This window comes from Numida meleagris, chromosome 21 (genome assembly GCF_002078875.1).
Source record: "Numida meleagris isolate 19003 breed g44 Domestic line chromosome 21, NumMel1.0, whole genome shotgun sequence".
Classification (NCBI taxonomy): Eukaryota; Metazoa; Chordata; class Aves; order Galliformes; family Numididae; genus Numida; species Numida meleagris.
Genome location: NC_034429.1, coordinates 3,228,974 through 3,239,043, shown reverse-complemented (window position 1 = coordinate 3,239,043; position 10,070 = coordinate 3,228,974). Strand labels below are relative to the sequence as shown.

The window sequence follows — 10,070 nt, the reverse complement described above, 5'->3', positions numbered from 1 at the left end:
CCGGGCCGCGGGGCGGGGAGGGGCAGCAGTGCGCCTGCGCCGTGGGCACCACTCGGCTCCTTTCGTTCCCACTCGGCTCCTCTCAACCCCTTTCGGATGCACTCGGCTCCTTTCGGTTCCCCTCGGCTCCTTCCGTTCCCCTTCGGCCTCACTCGGCTCCTTTCGTTCCCCCTCGGCTCCCTTCGCCGCTGCTCACCTCGTCCCCATTCGGCCCTTCTCGGCTCCCTTCGGCCGTCCCTCGGCTCCCTTCGGCCGTCCCTCGGCTCCCTTCGGCCGTCCCTCGGCTCCCTTCGTTCTCACTCGGCTCCCTTCGGCTCCCCCCGTTCCCCTCCCGCCGAACTCGGCTCCTCTCGTCCCCGCTCGGCTCTCCCCGCCCCGCTGATGGCGGCGGGCCGCCGTTCGCCGCCGGGGCCGTGCTGCCCGCCGCGGGTGGCGGTGCCCAGCGTGCACCAAAGCCTGCCCGAGATGGACTTCGAGCGGGGTGCGCGGCTCGGGGCGGGGGGCTGAGGGCAATGGAGAGAGGCGGGGCGGGGCCCGGTTCTCCGCTCCCCGGCTTTAACCTCCCGCCGCCCGCAGGGATCTGGGCAGCGGCGCGGGACGGGGACGAGGCGCGGGTGCAGCAGCTGCTGGAGCGGCGCGGGGAGCCCAGCCAGCCCGACCTGGCGGGGTACACGGCCCTGGTACGGGGCGACGCGGGGCGGCGGGAGGGCAGCGGGAGGCCGCGAGCCCCCCGAGCTCACCGCTCCCCGCCGCCCCGCAGCACTACGCCAGCCGCAACGGGCACCTGGGGGTGTGCCGCCTGCTGCTGCAGCACGGCGCCCACTGCAACGCCCGCACGCCCGGCGGGGCCACCGCCCTGCACCGCGCCAGCTACTGCGGGCACGCGGCCGTGGCGCGGCTCCTGCTGGCTCACGGCGCTGACCCCGCCGCCGCCGACGGGGACGGCCGCACCAGCCTGCACAAGGTGCGCGGTGGCAGCGAGGGGACGGTGCCCTTAGGGGGTGGTGGCCCTTACCGTGCCGTCGGTGACGCTCCCGTGGCTCGCACGCAGGCGGCGGAGCGCGGTCACCGGGAGCTCTGCGTCCTGCTGCTGCAGCACGGCCCCGCTTTGCTGGCGGCTCGCGACGCTAAAGGACGGCGGCCCCGCGACACGGCCGACCCCGCGGTGTGGGACCTGCTGGAGGGCTGAAGGGACGCAGCGAGGATCGCCGCGGATGGAGGCGGAGGGAGGAAGCCCTGCTGGAAAAAAAAAAAACAAAGCCCTGGGCCTGAACGCTGCGTCCGCCTCTTTGTCCGTGCGCCTGGGGGGACGCGGGGTCACCGTGGGTGGTGGCACGAGGACTGCGGCGGTGCCAAGGGCAGGGGACAGCGCCGTCCCAACGCGGGATGGGCCGTGGCCACGAGCGGAGCGCCACTGCACCAGCTGGGGAGGCGGTGGGGTGGGAATCGCCGTTTTCGAGCTGCCGGGACAGAGCTGTGCCCTTCCAGCAGCACGTAGTGCTTCAGAAAAAGGGAAAAAACCGCAAGGCACCAAGAACGGGGCAAACAGGGCAGCGCCGACGGAAGGAGCACCGCGGGGAGGGCTCCCCAGCGCAACGCGCGCTGCCGCCGAGGCCGCGCTCCGGCTCACCCCCTGCTCCCGTCCCACCTCTCCGCTCTCCCGGGCGCACGGCCGTCGAGCACGCCGGTCCCGCACGCCTCCCCCCGTGCACTGTCCCGAGCCCGCAGGGCCACACCTGCATGATAAGGGCGGTACCAAACTCCTCACCGATCTCCGCGCGCTGCCGCTTTAGGCAGAGCCATGACATCGCCCGCCCAGCACCGCCCTGCGGCGCCACTTCCGCTTCCGCTGGCCGTCGCCGTGGAGACAGCGACACGCAGCGCCCGCCTCCCTCTCCCCAGCCAATCAGCGTTCGCCCCGCCTCTTCCCTCGCCCGCATTACCAATCACCGGGCGTTTTGCTAGCTCTCCTCCTCATGGCCAATCAGCGGACTCGTTGCCTCAGGCCTCGCAGCCAATCGGCGACCGCCAGCCCCTCACCAGCGCGGCGCGGTAAACAACAGCTCGGGGGGATTTAAAGGCGCCGCGTCCCATTGCGCCCCCTCCGATCCCCGAACACTCCGAACCCGACACAAAAGATAGAGAATTTTATTAACCAACCGGCAAAAAAATAAAATAAAGTTCCATAATCCGTTCCACAACCCGGAGGGGAGGGGCGTGGGGCTGCAGCGGGCTGCGCAGGGCCCAGTGCTCCCTCCCCAAATATACAAATCAAACCTGATGCGAAAATAAATACAGATTCTCGAGCAGGGGGGTGGGGGGGGGGGTTGCATAGAGGAAGATTTAATAAAAAAAGGGTTTTCACCGTGGTTCATTATTATTAATTATTATTATTCCTAGCGTCTCCCCGTAGCAGAACCAGGCCCTGATCGTCACGATGTGATTAACGCAATTAATTCCCCTTCTCCCAATAACTTAATGGCGGTCACCGGGGATTGTGCTTTGTGGGGCTGGGGAGCAGCGCTGGGAGGGGGTGGGGGGGTCCGCTTTGGGAGGAACCCCCTGGGGAGGGGGCTGCCCTCCGCCGTCCTTTGGTCGCTAGCTGTGTGCCCCCCCGAGCCCCCGCCCCGGGGCCGTGGCACTCCCTGAGTCACGTCACCCCCTCCTCCGCTTCGCTTCCATCATTCGTGTGGGGTGGGGCAGAGGGGGAAGGGGAAGATGGCGGCAGCGGGCCCCGCCGCGGCCTGGGCCCGGTTTCGGCAGGAGGAGGCCCGGGGGGAGGCCCGGCCCGCGGGACCCGAACTCCCTGAGCTGCACCGAGCGGAGGCCTCGGCCACACCGGGCCCTCCGCCTCCGCCGCGCTGCGTTCCGCCGAGCGACCATCCCCGAGCAGCAGCAGCAGCACCGGGCCGGGCTCTCCCTCCTCCGCCGCGGCCGCTCCCTTCGGAACCGTGTGCGGAGCGCGTCCCCGCGGCTCCCAGCGCGTCCCCGGCCCGCGGGCGGCTCAGATGGAGTTCTCGATGGGGCCGTGGGTGCTGCGGCGGCCCAGGCAGTTCCTCTCGTTCAGCAGGCTGGTGGTCTCGTCGGCCGGCTCCGCTTTCTCCGGGAGATCGGGTTTGGGAGCGCCGCTGTCCGGGGACTGGGGACAACTGTCCATGCGGGACGTGGTGAGGCCGTTCTGGTACTCCTGCCGCGTGATCTGAGCGGAAAGCAAACCCAGGGTGAGGTGGGGGCCGTGGCCTGGGAGACGTCCCCCGGCCCCACGCGGCCTCACCTTGACGAACTGCAGGTCGCTGAGAGCGCGGACGCTGAAGTCGGCCATGTACGGGGCGACGGCGCTGAGCTGGTTGTTGCTGCCGCCAATGGGGGACGAGACGGAGTCGGAGCGCTCGTGGCAGCTGAGCGAGGCCGAGCGGTTGAGGCCGCTGACGTGGGACGGGGAGCGGGTCTCTGTGGGATGGGGAAAGGCTCAGCACCGCCTGAGGGACTGCTCGGTGCCTCGGCTCTCAGCCGTGTGTCCCAACCTGAGGGTGCTGCTCCCTGCCCCTCTGGATCGGGGGAAGGTGGGGGGATGGGGACAGCGTGGTGACGTGCTCAGCGAGCCAAGGGTGACAGATGAACCATACGCAGCACAGGGAGGATGGCACCTCTTCGCCACCCGGCCATCACGGGGACAGCCCCAACGCAGGTGGGTTCCCCTGCTCTGCCAGAGCTGCCTCCATAGCCACAGGGGGGAGAAAATGGGGAGGGTGAAGGGAGCACAGGAGCCTTGTAACACCAGGAGGGGGAGCAGGTGCTCAGCGCTGTCCCCCAAAGCCCACCAGAGGCTGAGGAACCACCTTTCCTCCTCCAGGAGCACTGGGATCTGCCAGATCCCCCATGCAGCCCCGGGGGCATGGCAACTGGTGCTGCATCCGTGTGGCCTGGGGTGCTGGGGACACCCAAATGCTGAGTTAACCCAGCGTTGTCAACCCATCAACCTGGCAAACAATGGCCCGAGGGCTGAGGATTGGTGCCAGGGCTGGGCAGAGGGACAACATGACACATGCAGAGGACAACGTAAAGAGAGAGGGCTAGGGTGATGGCAGAGAGCAGGACGGAGCAGTAGTAGGGTGGAGAAACGCTGGGGAATCCTGGGGTGCTCACCCGATACAGGAGGCGGGCTGATGGCCATCACCCCGTAGTAGGAGAAGGCTCCTGCTTCAAACTTCATGCACTCCTTGCCGGCCTCCACCTCCACCTTGCCCTACAAGGGAGAGGCAGCGTCAGGCCCCGTAATGCCACATCCCGCAGCGCTGGGGTGGGTGGGAGGAGCTTGCCCGTGGCCTTGGTGATGGGCAGCGCCCTGGGTGTCAGGCTGATGAGATCCAAAGGACACTGCCACCCCACGGTACCTGCAGGATGAGGATGAAGTAGTCGGCAGCCTTGTTCTTGGTGTAGAGGAAGTGGTGCGGGGATTTCTTGTTCTCCTCGTCAAACTTCAGCTCCTGGATGACGTCTGAGTACTTGAGCAGCCGCAGCAGGATCTTCTCAGAGATGAAGTTGGGTGTGAAGAGCGTCACCTCTGAGTGAGACAGGACGGGGTCAGAGCTGCGGGCTGTCCTCGCCCCTGCTCCCAACGCCGCAGATGAAGGTGCCAAGGGAGGCAGGCAGACACCCTGCCCCTCGGGGCAGCGCTCTGGATCAGGCTGGGCCCCACCACACCTCCCTGGGCCAGAAGCTGCCGGGTCTGGCACCTCCAGCACCTCCAAAGGGAGAGCACTCGGGTCCCCAGCCCTAGCTGCAGGGTGACACGTGGACAGGACCTTCCTGCTGGGCAAACCTAAGCCTCGTTTTTGGGGACAGAGGGGAGGAGAGCAGGGTGTCACAGTCACAGCCCCTTGCCTCCAGGTCTCCCAGCCAATCCCTGGCTCCTCCTGGAATGCAGTGGCCACCGTGCTCCCACGTCCCCATCCCAGGGATCCTCCGGGCAGGATGAGGCCACTGCACCAATGTGCCTGCTCTGCAGGGACATGAGGCCAGGCAGGGCTCCCCCCAGTGGACCAGCAGCAAGCTGGATAACAGCAGAGCAGGCAAAATGTAAAACCTCTGCAACTTCTCAGTTACAGAGCAACAGGAAGGGAACAGAACCCTCGTGGTGCCAGGTGCAGCAGCACAGAGCCGATGTGGACAGACAGAGCCATGCAGAGCATCCCCAAAAACTCACCCGTGGAGAGGAAGCGGTGAGCAGCCAGCAGCAGCTGCGGGGACACCTTCACCTTCTGCTCGTTGACGGGGTCCTTGAAGGCCGAGAAGTCCCGCTTGCCCTTCTGGTTGCCCGTCCGCTTCTTGCTGCGGTTTTCATCGGCTGCTAGCGGAGTGATAGGGTGGCAGCTGGCACCCAGCTCCCCAGCACGCCGCGGGGACGCAGGGCCGAGCCCTGGACCTACCAAAAGCATCCGACTCATCCAGGATCTCCGACTTGATGATCTCCTCGATGACGTCCTCCAGCGTCACCAGCCCCAGCACCTCGTAGAAGGGGTCCCCCTCGCCCTCGTTGTTCACCTTCTGCACGATGGCCAGGTGTGACTTTCCTGCAGACAGACAGGAGGACGTCAGACAGACGCGCTCCAGCCAACTCACATGTGCATGTGCTCAACCCTACCACACTCCCTGCGCAGGGACAATAAAGACATTACGACCTAAATGAGCCCTGGGCTGGGCGCATGTTCCCCATTTAATGACAGCAATTAAGGGCAGAGGCGCCCGCAGGACTGGGGACACCTCACCGCAGAGGCGAGGCAAGGACTTGGCCAAGGGGACACAGACAAGGGGATGTGACCTGCAGGGACCTGGCCCGTGTCACCCGCACCCTAGCAGGACCAGCCCCACTGAGTCAGGCTGCGGTTCCTCCCCACGGGCACAGCAGGGATGAGAGCAAAGGGCACAGATCCCGCTCGCACCGTTGAGGCCACCACGGTCCCCGTGCATCCCAAAAGCTGCACCCTAAAAGCTCAGTGCTGAATCCAGGTGAAGCCCTGACCTTCCCCTTCCACAATACGAGGTTTTCGGAGGACAGGAGGGGACCACCCCACGCCAAGGGGTGAAGCATCCCGTCCCCACTCCAAGCCTTGCACTTTGCTCACACCAAGAGGAGCAGGAGGATGGGGATGGGCACTGAGTGCTGCTGCAGGACCCGTCACCCAGTGCCAGCTTTTGGGCCGTGTCCACGGCACCAGTCCTGCAGTCAGGACAACGAAGAGCAGGGCTGACCGATTCCACCTCTTCGTCTTTTTGCTCAGCGAATTTCCCACTTCCAACCCTAAGGAGTGGGCCCTGGGGGCTGACCCGGTTCCCAAACCCAGCCCAGGCAGTGGGGCTGCCAGCTCCCCACTTCTGACCCAGCAGCGAATACCAGCGCGGGACGTCGGGGGCTTTGTAATCGGAGCGATTGCGCTTTAAATCCTTTAATAAGGATTCGTAGGAGGGAAAGCTGGCGCCAGCAGCTGCGTCAACTCCAGCTCCAGCAGTGGGGCGGCAGAACGCGGCCCAACTCCTGTTCTGCTGGGTTTTGGGAAGGGGGGAGCTGAGCTGCCATTGAGTGTGACAATGTCTTAGGGTGCAGGGAGAGTGTGGGTGCAGAAATGAGGCAGGAACCGAGCGTGGAGCCTCCAGACTCTTACCCTGAAGGATCAGCCTAGCTTGGATCTGCTAAATCCTGCCCCAAGCTGCAGCAGAGCTCTGGCTGCAGGAGGAATCGCCAGATCCCCTAAATCCCAGCATGAAGCGCAGGCAGCCGCCCCACACCCCTAAATGTCCCCAGTGCCGGCAGGACGCAGCCACGAGCTTAACGGGAGCTGGGGAGGCAGCGGGGTCACTGGGCGCAGTGCGGTCCCAGGCTGGTGCACGGCCCCTCGGCCCCTCAGCAAGGGCATGTGGGGCCAGTGGGAAGCCAGGGGAGTGAGGCAGGGCCCGGAGGAGGGAGCCAAAGCGAGCCAGGGAGCCGTGCAACTCTCCAGCAGCGTTTCAAGGGCCTCCGGGGCCAGTAATTAAAACCGAAGAGCACGTAAACACTCTCCAAGTGTTTCCAGAGGCGAGCGCCCAGCTGAGGTTGCTCTGCAGGGACAGCTCTGCCACCTCAACGCTGCCACAGAGAGATCCCACCGAGCGACGGGCGCTGAAACGGAGCCACCCCCACCTTCAGCAGGGACTCTGTGTCCTCCCCGTCCCCATAAGCCCCCCAAAGCCCGTGCCAGCATTGCAGCCCCGGCCCTGGAGAGCTGCCAGGGAGCCTGAGCTTTGCTTCCGGCATCGCGCCGCCGGAGCCATAGGGAAAAGCAGCGCCCCGGGGAGCGGCCCCGCAGCGTTCCCCCGCTTCGCTCACCCTTCTTGAACTCCTCCAGCATGGCGTCCAGCTTGGTGTCGTGGAAAACGACGTGGACGGGGTGGTTGTAGAACTTGGTGATGGTCTTGAGGGGCGTGCAGTCGTCGGGGTCGACGAAGGCCAGGTCCTTGACGTAGAGGATGTCCATGATGTTGGAGCGCTCCTCCTCGTAGACGGGGATGCGGGTGAAGCCGCTCTCCATGATCTCCGACATGGTGTTGAAGTCCAGGATGGCGTCGCTGTTGATCATGAAGCAGTTCTGCAGCGGGGTCATCACGTCCTCCACCGTCTTGGTGCGCAGCTCCAGGGCCCCTTGGATCATGTTGAGCTCCTCCCGCACCAGGTCGTTGTAGGGCTCCGTCACCTTCAGCATCTCCACCAGCTTCTCACGGTTGTACACGGTGCCGATCTCCTGGCCCAGGATGTAATCCAGCAGCTTGCTGATGGGGTAGGAGAGGGGGAACGTCACCAGCATGAAGAACTTGGTGACCACGATGGTGTTGGCGCCCACGGCCAAGCCGTGCCGCGAGCAGAGCGCCTGCGGCACGATCTCCCCGAAGATGACGATTCCGATGGTGGAAGCCACCACGGCGCCGATGCCCGACCCGATGAGGTCGTCCAGGAGGATGGTGAGCGTGGTGTTGACCAGCACGTTGCCCAGCAGCAGCGAGCACAGCAGGTAGTTCCCTTTCCTCCGGATGGGCTCGATCTTTCTGGCGTAGCGCTTCTCCTTCTCGGTGCCGCAGTTCTGCACGATGCGCAGCTCCATGGGGTCCAGCGCCATCAAGCCGAGGTTGAGCCCGCTGAAAATCCCCGACAGCACCAACAGCCCCACGATGAGGATCACCTGCAGCCACGGGGGCAGCAAGGACTTCTTCTCCTCCACCACCACGATGCGGCCGTCGGTGCCTTGGTGCGGCACCCAGGGCAGGCCGGGCCGCCGCTGCGTGCACAGCACGTAGGTCTTGGCCTGCTCGTCCTTGCGCAGGGGCTGCACCCGGACGCGGAGCAGCGCCGAGGTGTCGGGATTCCCCCCCGGGCCCTGCCCCACCAGGCCCTGCACCACCAGGTCCTGCGAGCGCTCGGGGCACGTCTCGTTGGGCGTCGAGGCGTTGCCGGCGGGGCGCAGCTCGGCGAAGGCCACGCGCTGCCCGGTGCTCGGCCCCAGCCCCAGGCCGTAGAGGCGAAGCACCAGATCGCTGCCCTCCGTCACGCGGATCGGGCCTCGCGTGGGGGCCGCCGGCTTCGTGCTCTCCTCCAGCCTCATGCCCAGGATCACGCTTTCCCCGGCGCCCACCGCGGTGCCGCCGGGGAGGGCGAGGAGCAGGAGGAGAGGGGGGAGGAGCGGAGGCGGCGACGCCGAGCCGCGGGTGGCCCCAATGCCCCGGGTGCCGCCGCGCCGCCGCCCGCCGCCCGCCGCCATGTTGGTGGCTCCCGGCCGCCGCGCGCCCGTGGCGTCAGCTCGCCGCCAGGCCACGCCCCCTCCGCGCCAGGCCACGCCCCTTCTCGGCCTAGGCCACGCCCACTAGGGGCGGGTCGGTGTTAGAAGAGGGATGGGGGGGGATTGAAGGGGGAAGGTGTGGTGGGGCCCACAGGAGGCGGTGGGGTTCCTCTGTGGGTGGGTGTCTGGCTGGAGGGGAAAAGCGCACGGAAGGAGGGTTGATGGGGTGGGAGGGAGGGGAACTAGGAGCCCGAGTGGGGTGTGGGGTGGAGTGCCTCAGTTGTAGGCGTTAGGACCTAAGGGGGCAGGGCTTGGGTGGAGGGCGGGATATGGGGATGGAGGGCACTAGGACCTAAAGTCAGAAGCTAGTTTGGGGGCAAGACACGGTGGTGAGATCACTAGGATCTAAGGGGCAGGACCTTGGTGAGGGGGCAGGTACTAAGCCTTATGGGGCAAGGCCCGGGGTGGGGGGCAGGACCTCGGAGAGGGGGGCACTAGGACCTGTGGTGTGGGGCCCAGGTCCTTTGAGGGCATTATAACCCATGGGCAGGACCTTGAGGGGGGTAGATCGCTCTGTGGAGTTGGACCCTTGGGGTCACTAGGACCTACGGGCAGGACCCGGGGAGGACTCGTAGGCAGGACTTCGGGCACTGGGAAGCAGTAGGACCCAACGGCAGACACGGGAAGCTCCAGGCCTGCACTAGGACCCGCCCACACCTCACCCCGGAAGTGTCCTTTAATTCAATCCCCCATCACCCCCTGCGCGCTTTACCCCGCCCTCCATCTGACAGACTCGCCGCACAGCCAACCAGCTATCAGTATCGCGGCGGTGGGCGGAGAGGGATGACCAATGGTCGCGCGGGGATGGGAGGCGGGCCGAGCGGGCTGACCAATGGGCGCACGGGGCTAGGAGGAGGAGGAGGAGGCAAGATGGCGGCGGGCCGGTGGCGGGCCGGGCTGGCGCTGCTGGCCGTGGCGCTGGGGCTGGGCGGGCCGCGGGCCGAGCAGATGGAGGAGCACCTGAAGCGGGAGCACTCGCTGTCCAAACCGTACCAGGGTGAGGCGGGGAGCGGGGGTGGAGGGCAGCCCGGGGTCGGTGCCTGGAAGCCCGGTACCGACCGCCGCTGTGGGCCCGACAGGAGTGGGCTCGGCCAGCGCGGGGCTGTGGGAGCTGCAGGGCAACGCCATAGTGATGGCGCAGTACATCCGCCTCACGCCCGACATGCAGAGCAAGTGGGGAGCCGTGTGGAACCGCGTGGTGAGCGC

General features: G+C 66.4%; 3 protein-coding genes across 8 annotated transcripts in view; 2 read left to right on the top strand and 1 right to left on the bottom strand.

Moving 5' to 3' along the window:
- On the top strand, positions 24-1,273 carry ANKRD39 (ankyrin repeat domain 39). 2 transcript variants are annotated; one of them, XM_021374865.1, is made up of 4 exons: positions 24-481; positions 577-680; positions 761-964; positions 1,052-1,273. In XM_021374865.1, the coding sequence occupies exons 1-4, from the start codon at positions 97-99 to the stop codon at positions 1,187-1,189; spliced, it is 831 nt and encodes a 276-aa protein (XP_021230540.1). In that variant the 5' UTR covers positions 24-96; the 3' UTR covers positions 1,190-1,273. The 2 variants fall into 2 exon arrangements, with proteins under 2 accessions (XP_021230540.1, XP_021230539.1); XM_021374864.1 differs by having other exon boundaries at positions 761-1,273.
- CNNM4 (cyclin and CBS domain divalent metal cation transport mediator 4) lies at positions 2,133-8,823 on the bottom strand. 2 transcript variants are annotated; one of them, XM_021374862.1, is made up of 7 exons: positions 7,364-8,823; positions 5,430-5,573; positions 5,207-5,350; positions 4,395-4,564; positions 4,147-4,246; positions 3,275-3,450; positions 2,133-3,199 (listed from the first exon to the last, which is right to left on the bottom strand). In XM_021374862.1, the coding sequence occupies exons 1-7, from the start codon at positions 8,784-8,786 to the stop codon at positions 3,005-3,007; spliced, it is 2,352 nt and encodes a 783-aa protein (XP_021230537.1). In that variant the 5' UTR covers positions 8,787-8,823; the 3' UTR covers positions 2,133-3,004. The 2 variants fall into 2 exon arrangements, with proteins under 2 accessions (XP_021230537.1, XP_021230538.1); XM_021374863.1 differs by having other exon boundaries at positions 5,207-5,347.
- Positions 9,113-10,070, top strand: part of LMAN2L (lectin, mannose binding 2 like) — a 7,841-nt gene continuing 6,883 nt past the window's right edge. For 2 of the 4 annotated variants that reach the window (XR_002432400.1, XM_021374866.1), the window contains exons 1-2: positions 9,113-9,861; positions 9,944-10,062. Coding sequence is in view for 3 of the 4 variants with exons in the window: in XM_021374866.1 (XP_021230541.1) it covers positions 9,648-9,861; positions 9,944-10,062 (333 nt within the window). In the remaining variant the exon portion in view is untranslated. The remainder of the gene's footprint in view (positions 9,862-9,943; positions 10,063-10,070) is intronic. The other 2 variants (XM_021374867.1, XM_021374868.1) reach the window with 2 other exon arrangements.

What these genes read in the sequence shown, in the direction of transcription:
- ANKRD39 (XM_021374864.1), top strand. Translation starts at nt 97, where the DNA reads ATGCACTCGGCTCCTTTCGGTTCCCCTCGGCTCCTTCCGTTCCCCTTC. An exon ending in CGAGATGGACTTCGAGCGGG is followed by an intron (nt 482 to 576) that starts GTGCGCGGCTCG and finishes CGCCGCCCGCAG; the next exon opens with GGATCTGGGCAGCGGCGCGG. An exon ending in TGGCGGGGTACACGGCCCTG is followed by an intron (nt 681 to 760) that starts GTACGGGGCGAC and finishes GCCGCCCCGCAG; the next exon opens with CACTACGCCAGCCGCAACGG.
- CNNM4 (XM_021374862.1), bottom strand. Translation starts at nt 8,786, where the DNA reads ATGGCGGCGGGCGGCGGGCGGCGGCGCGGCGGCACCCGGGGCATTGGG. An exon ending in TCACCGCTTCCTCTCCACGG is followed by an intron (nt 4,565 to 5,206) that starts GTGAGTTTTTGG and finishes TGTCTCACTCAG; the next exon opens with AGGTGACGCTCTTCACACCC. An exon ending in GCGACCTGCAGTTCGTCAAG is followed by an intron (nt 3,200 to 3,274) that starts GTGAGGCCGCGT and finishes CTTTCCGCTCAG; the next exon opens with ATCACGCGGCAGGAGTACCA.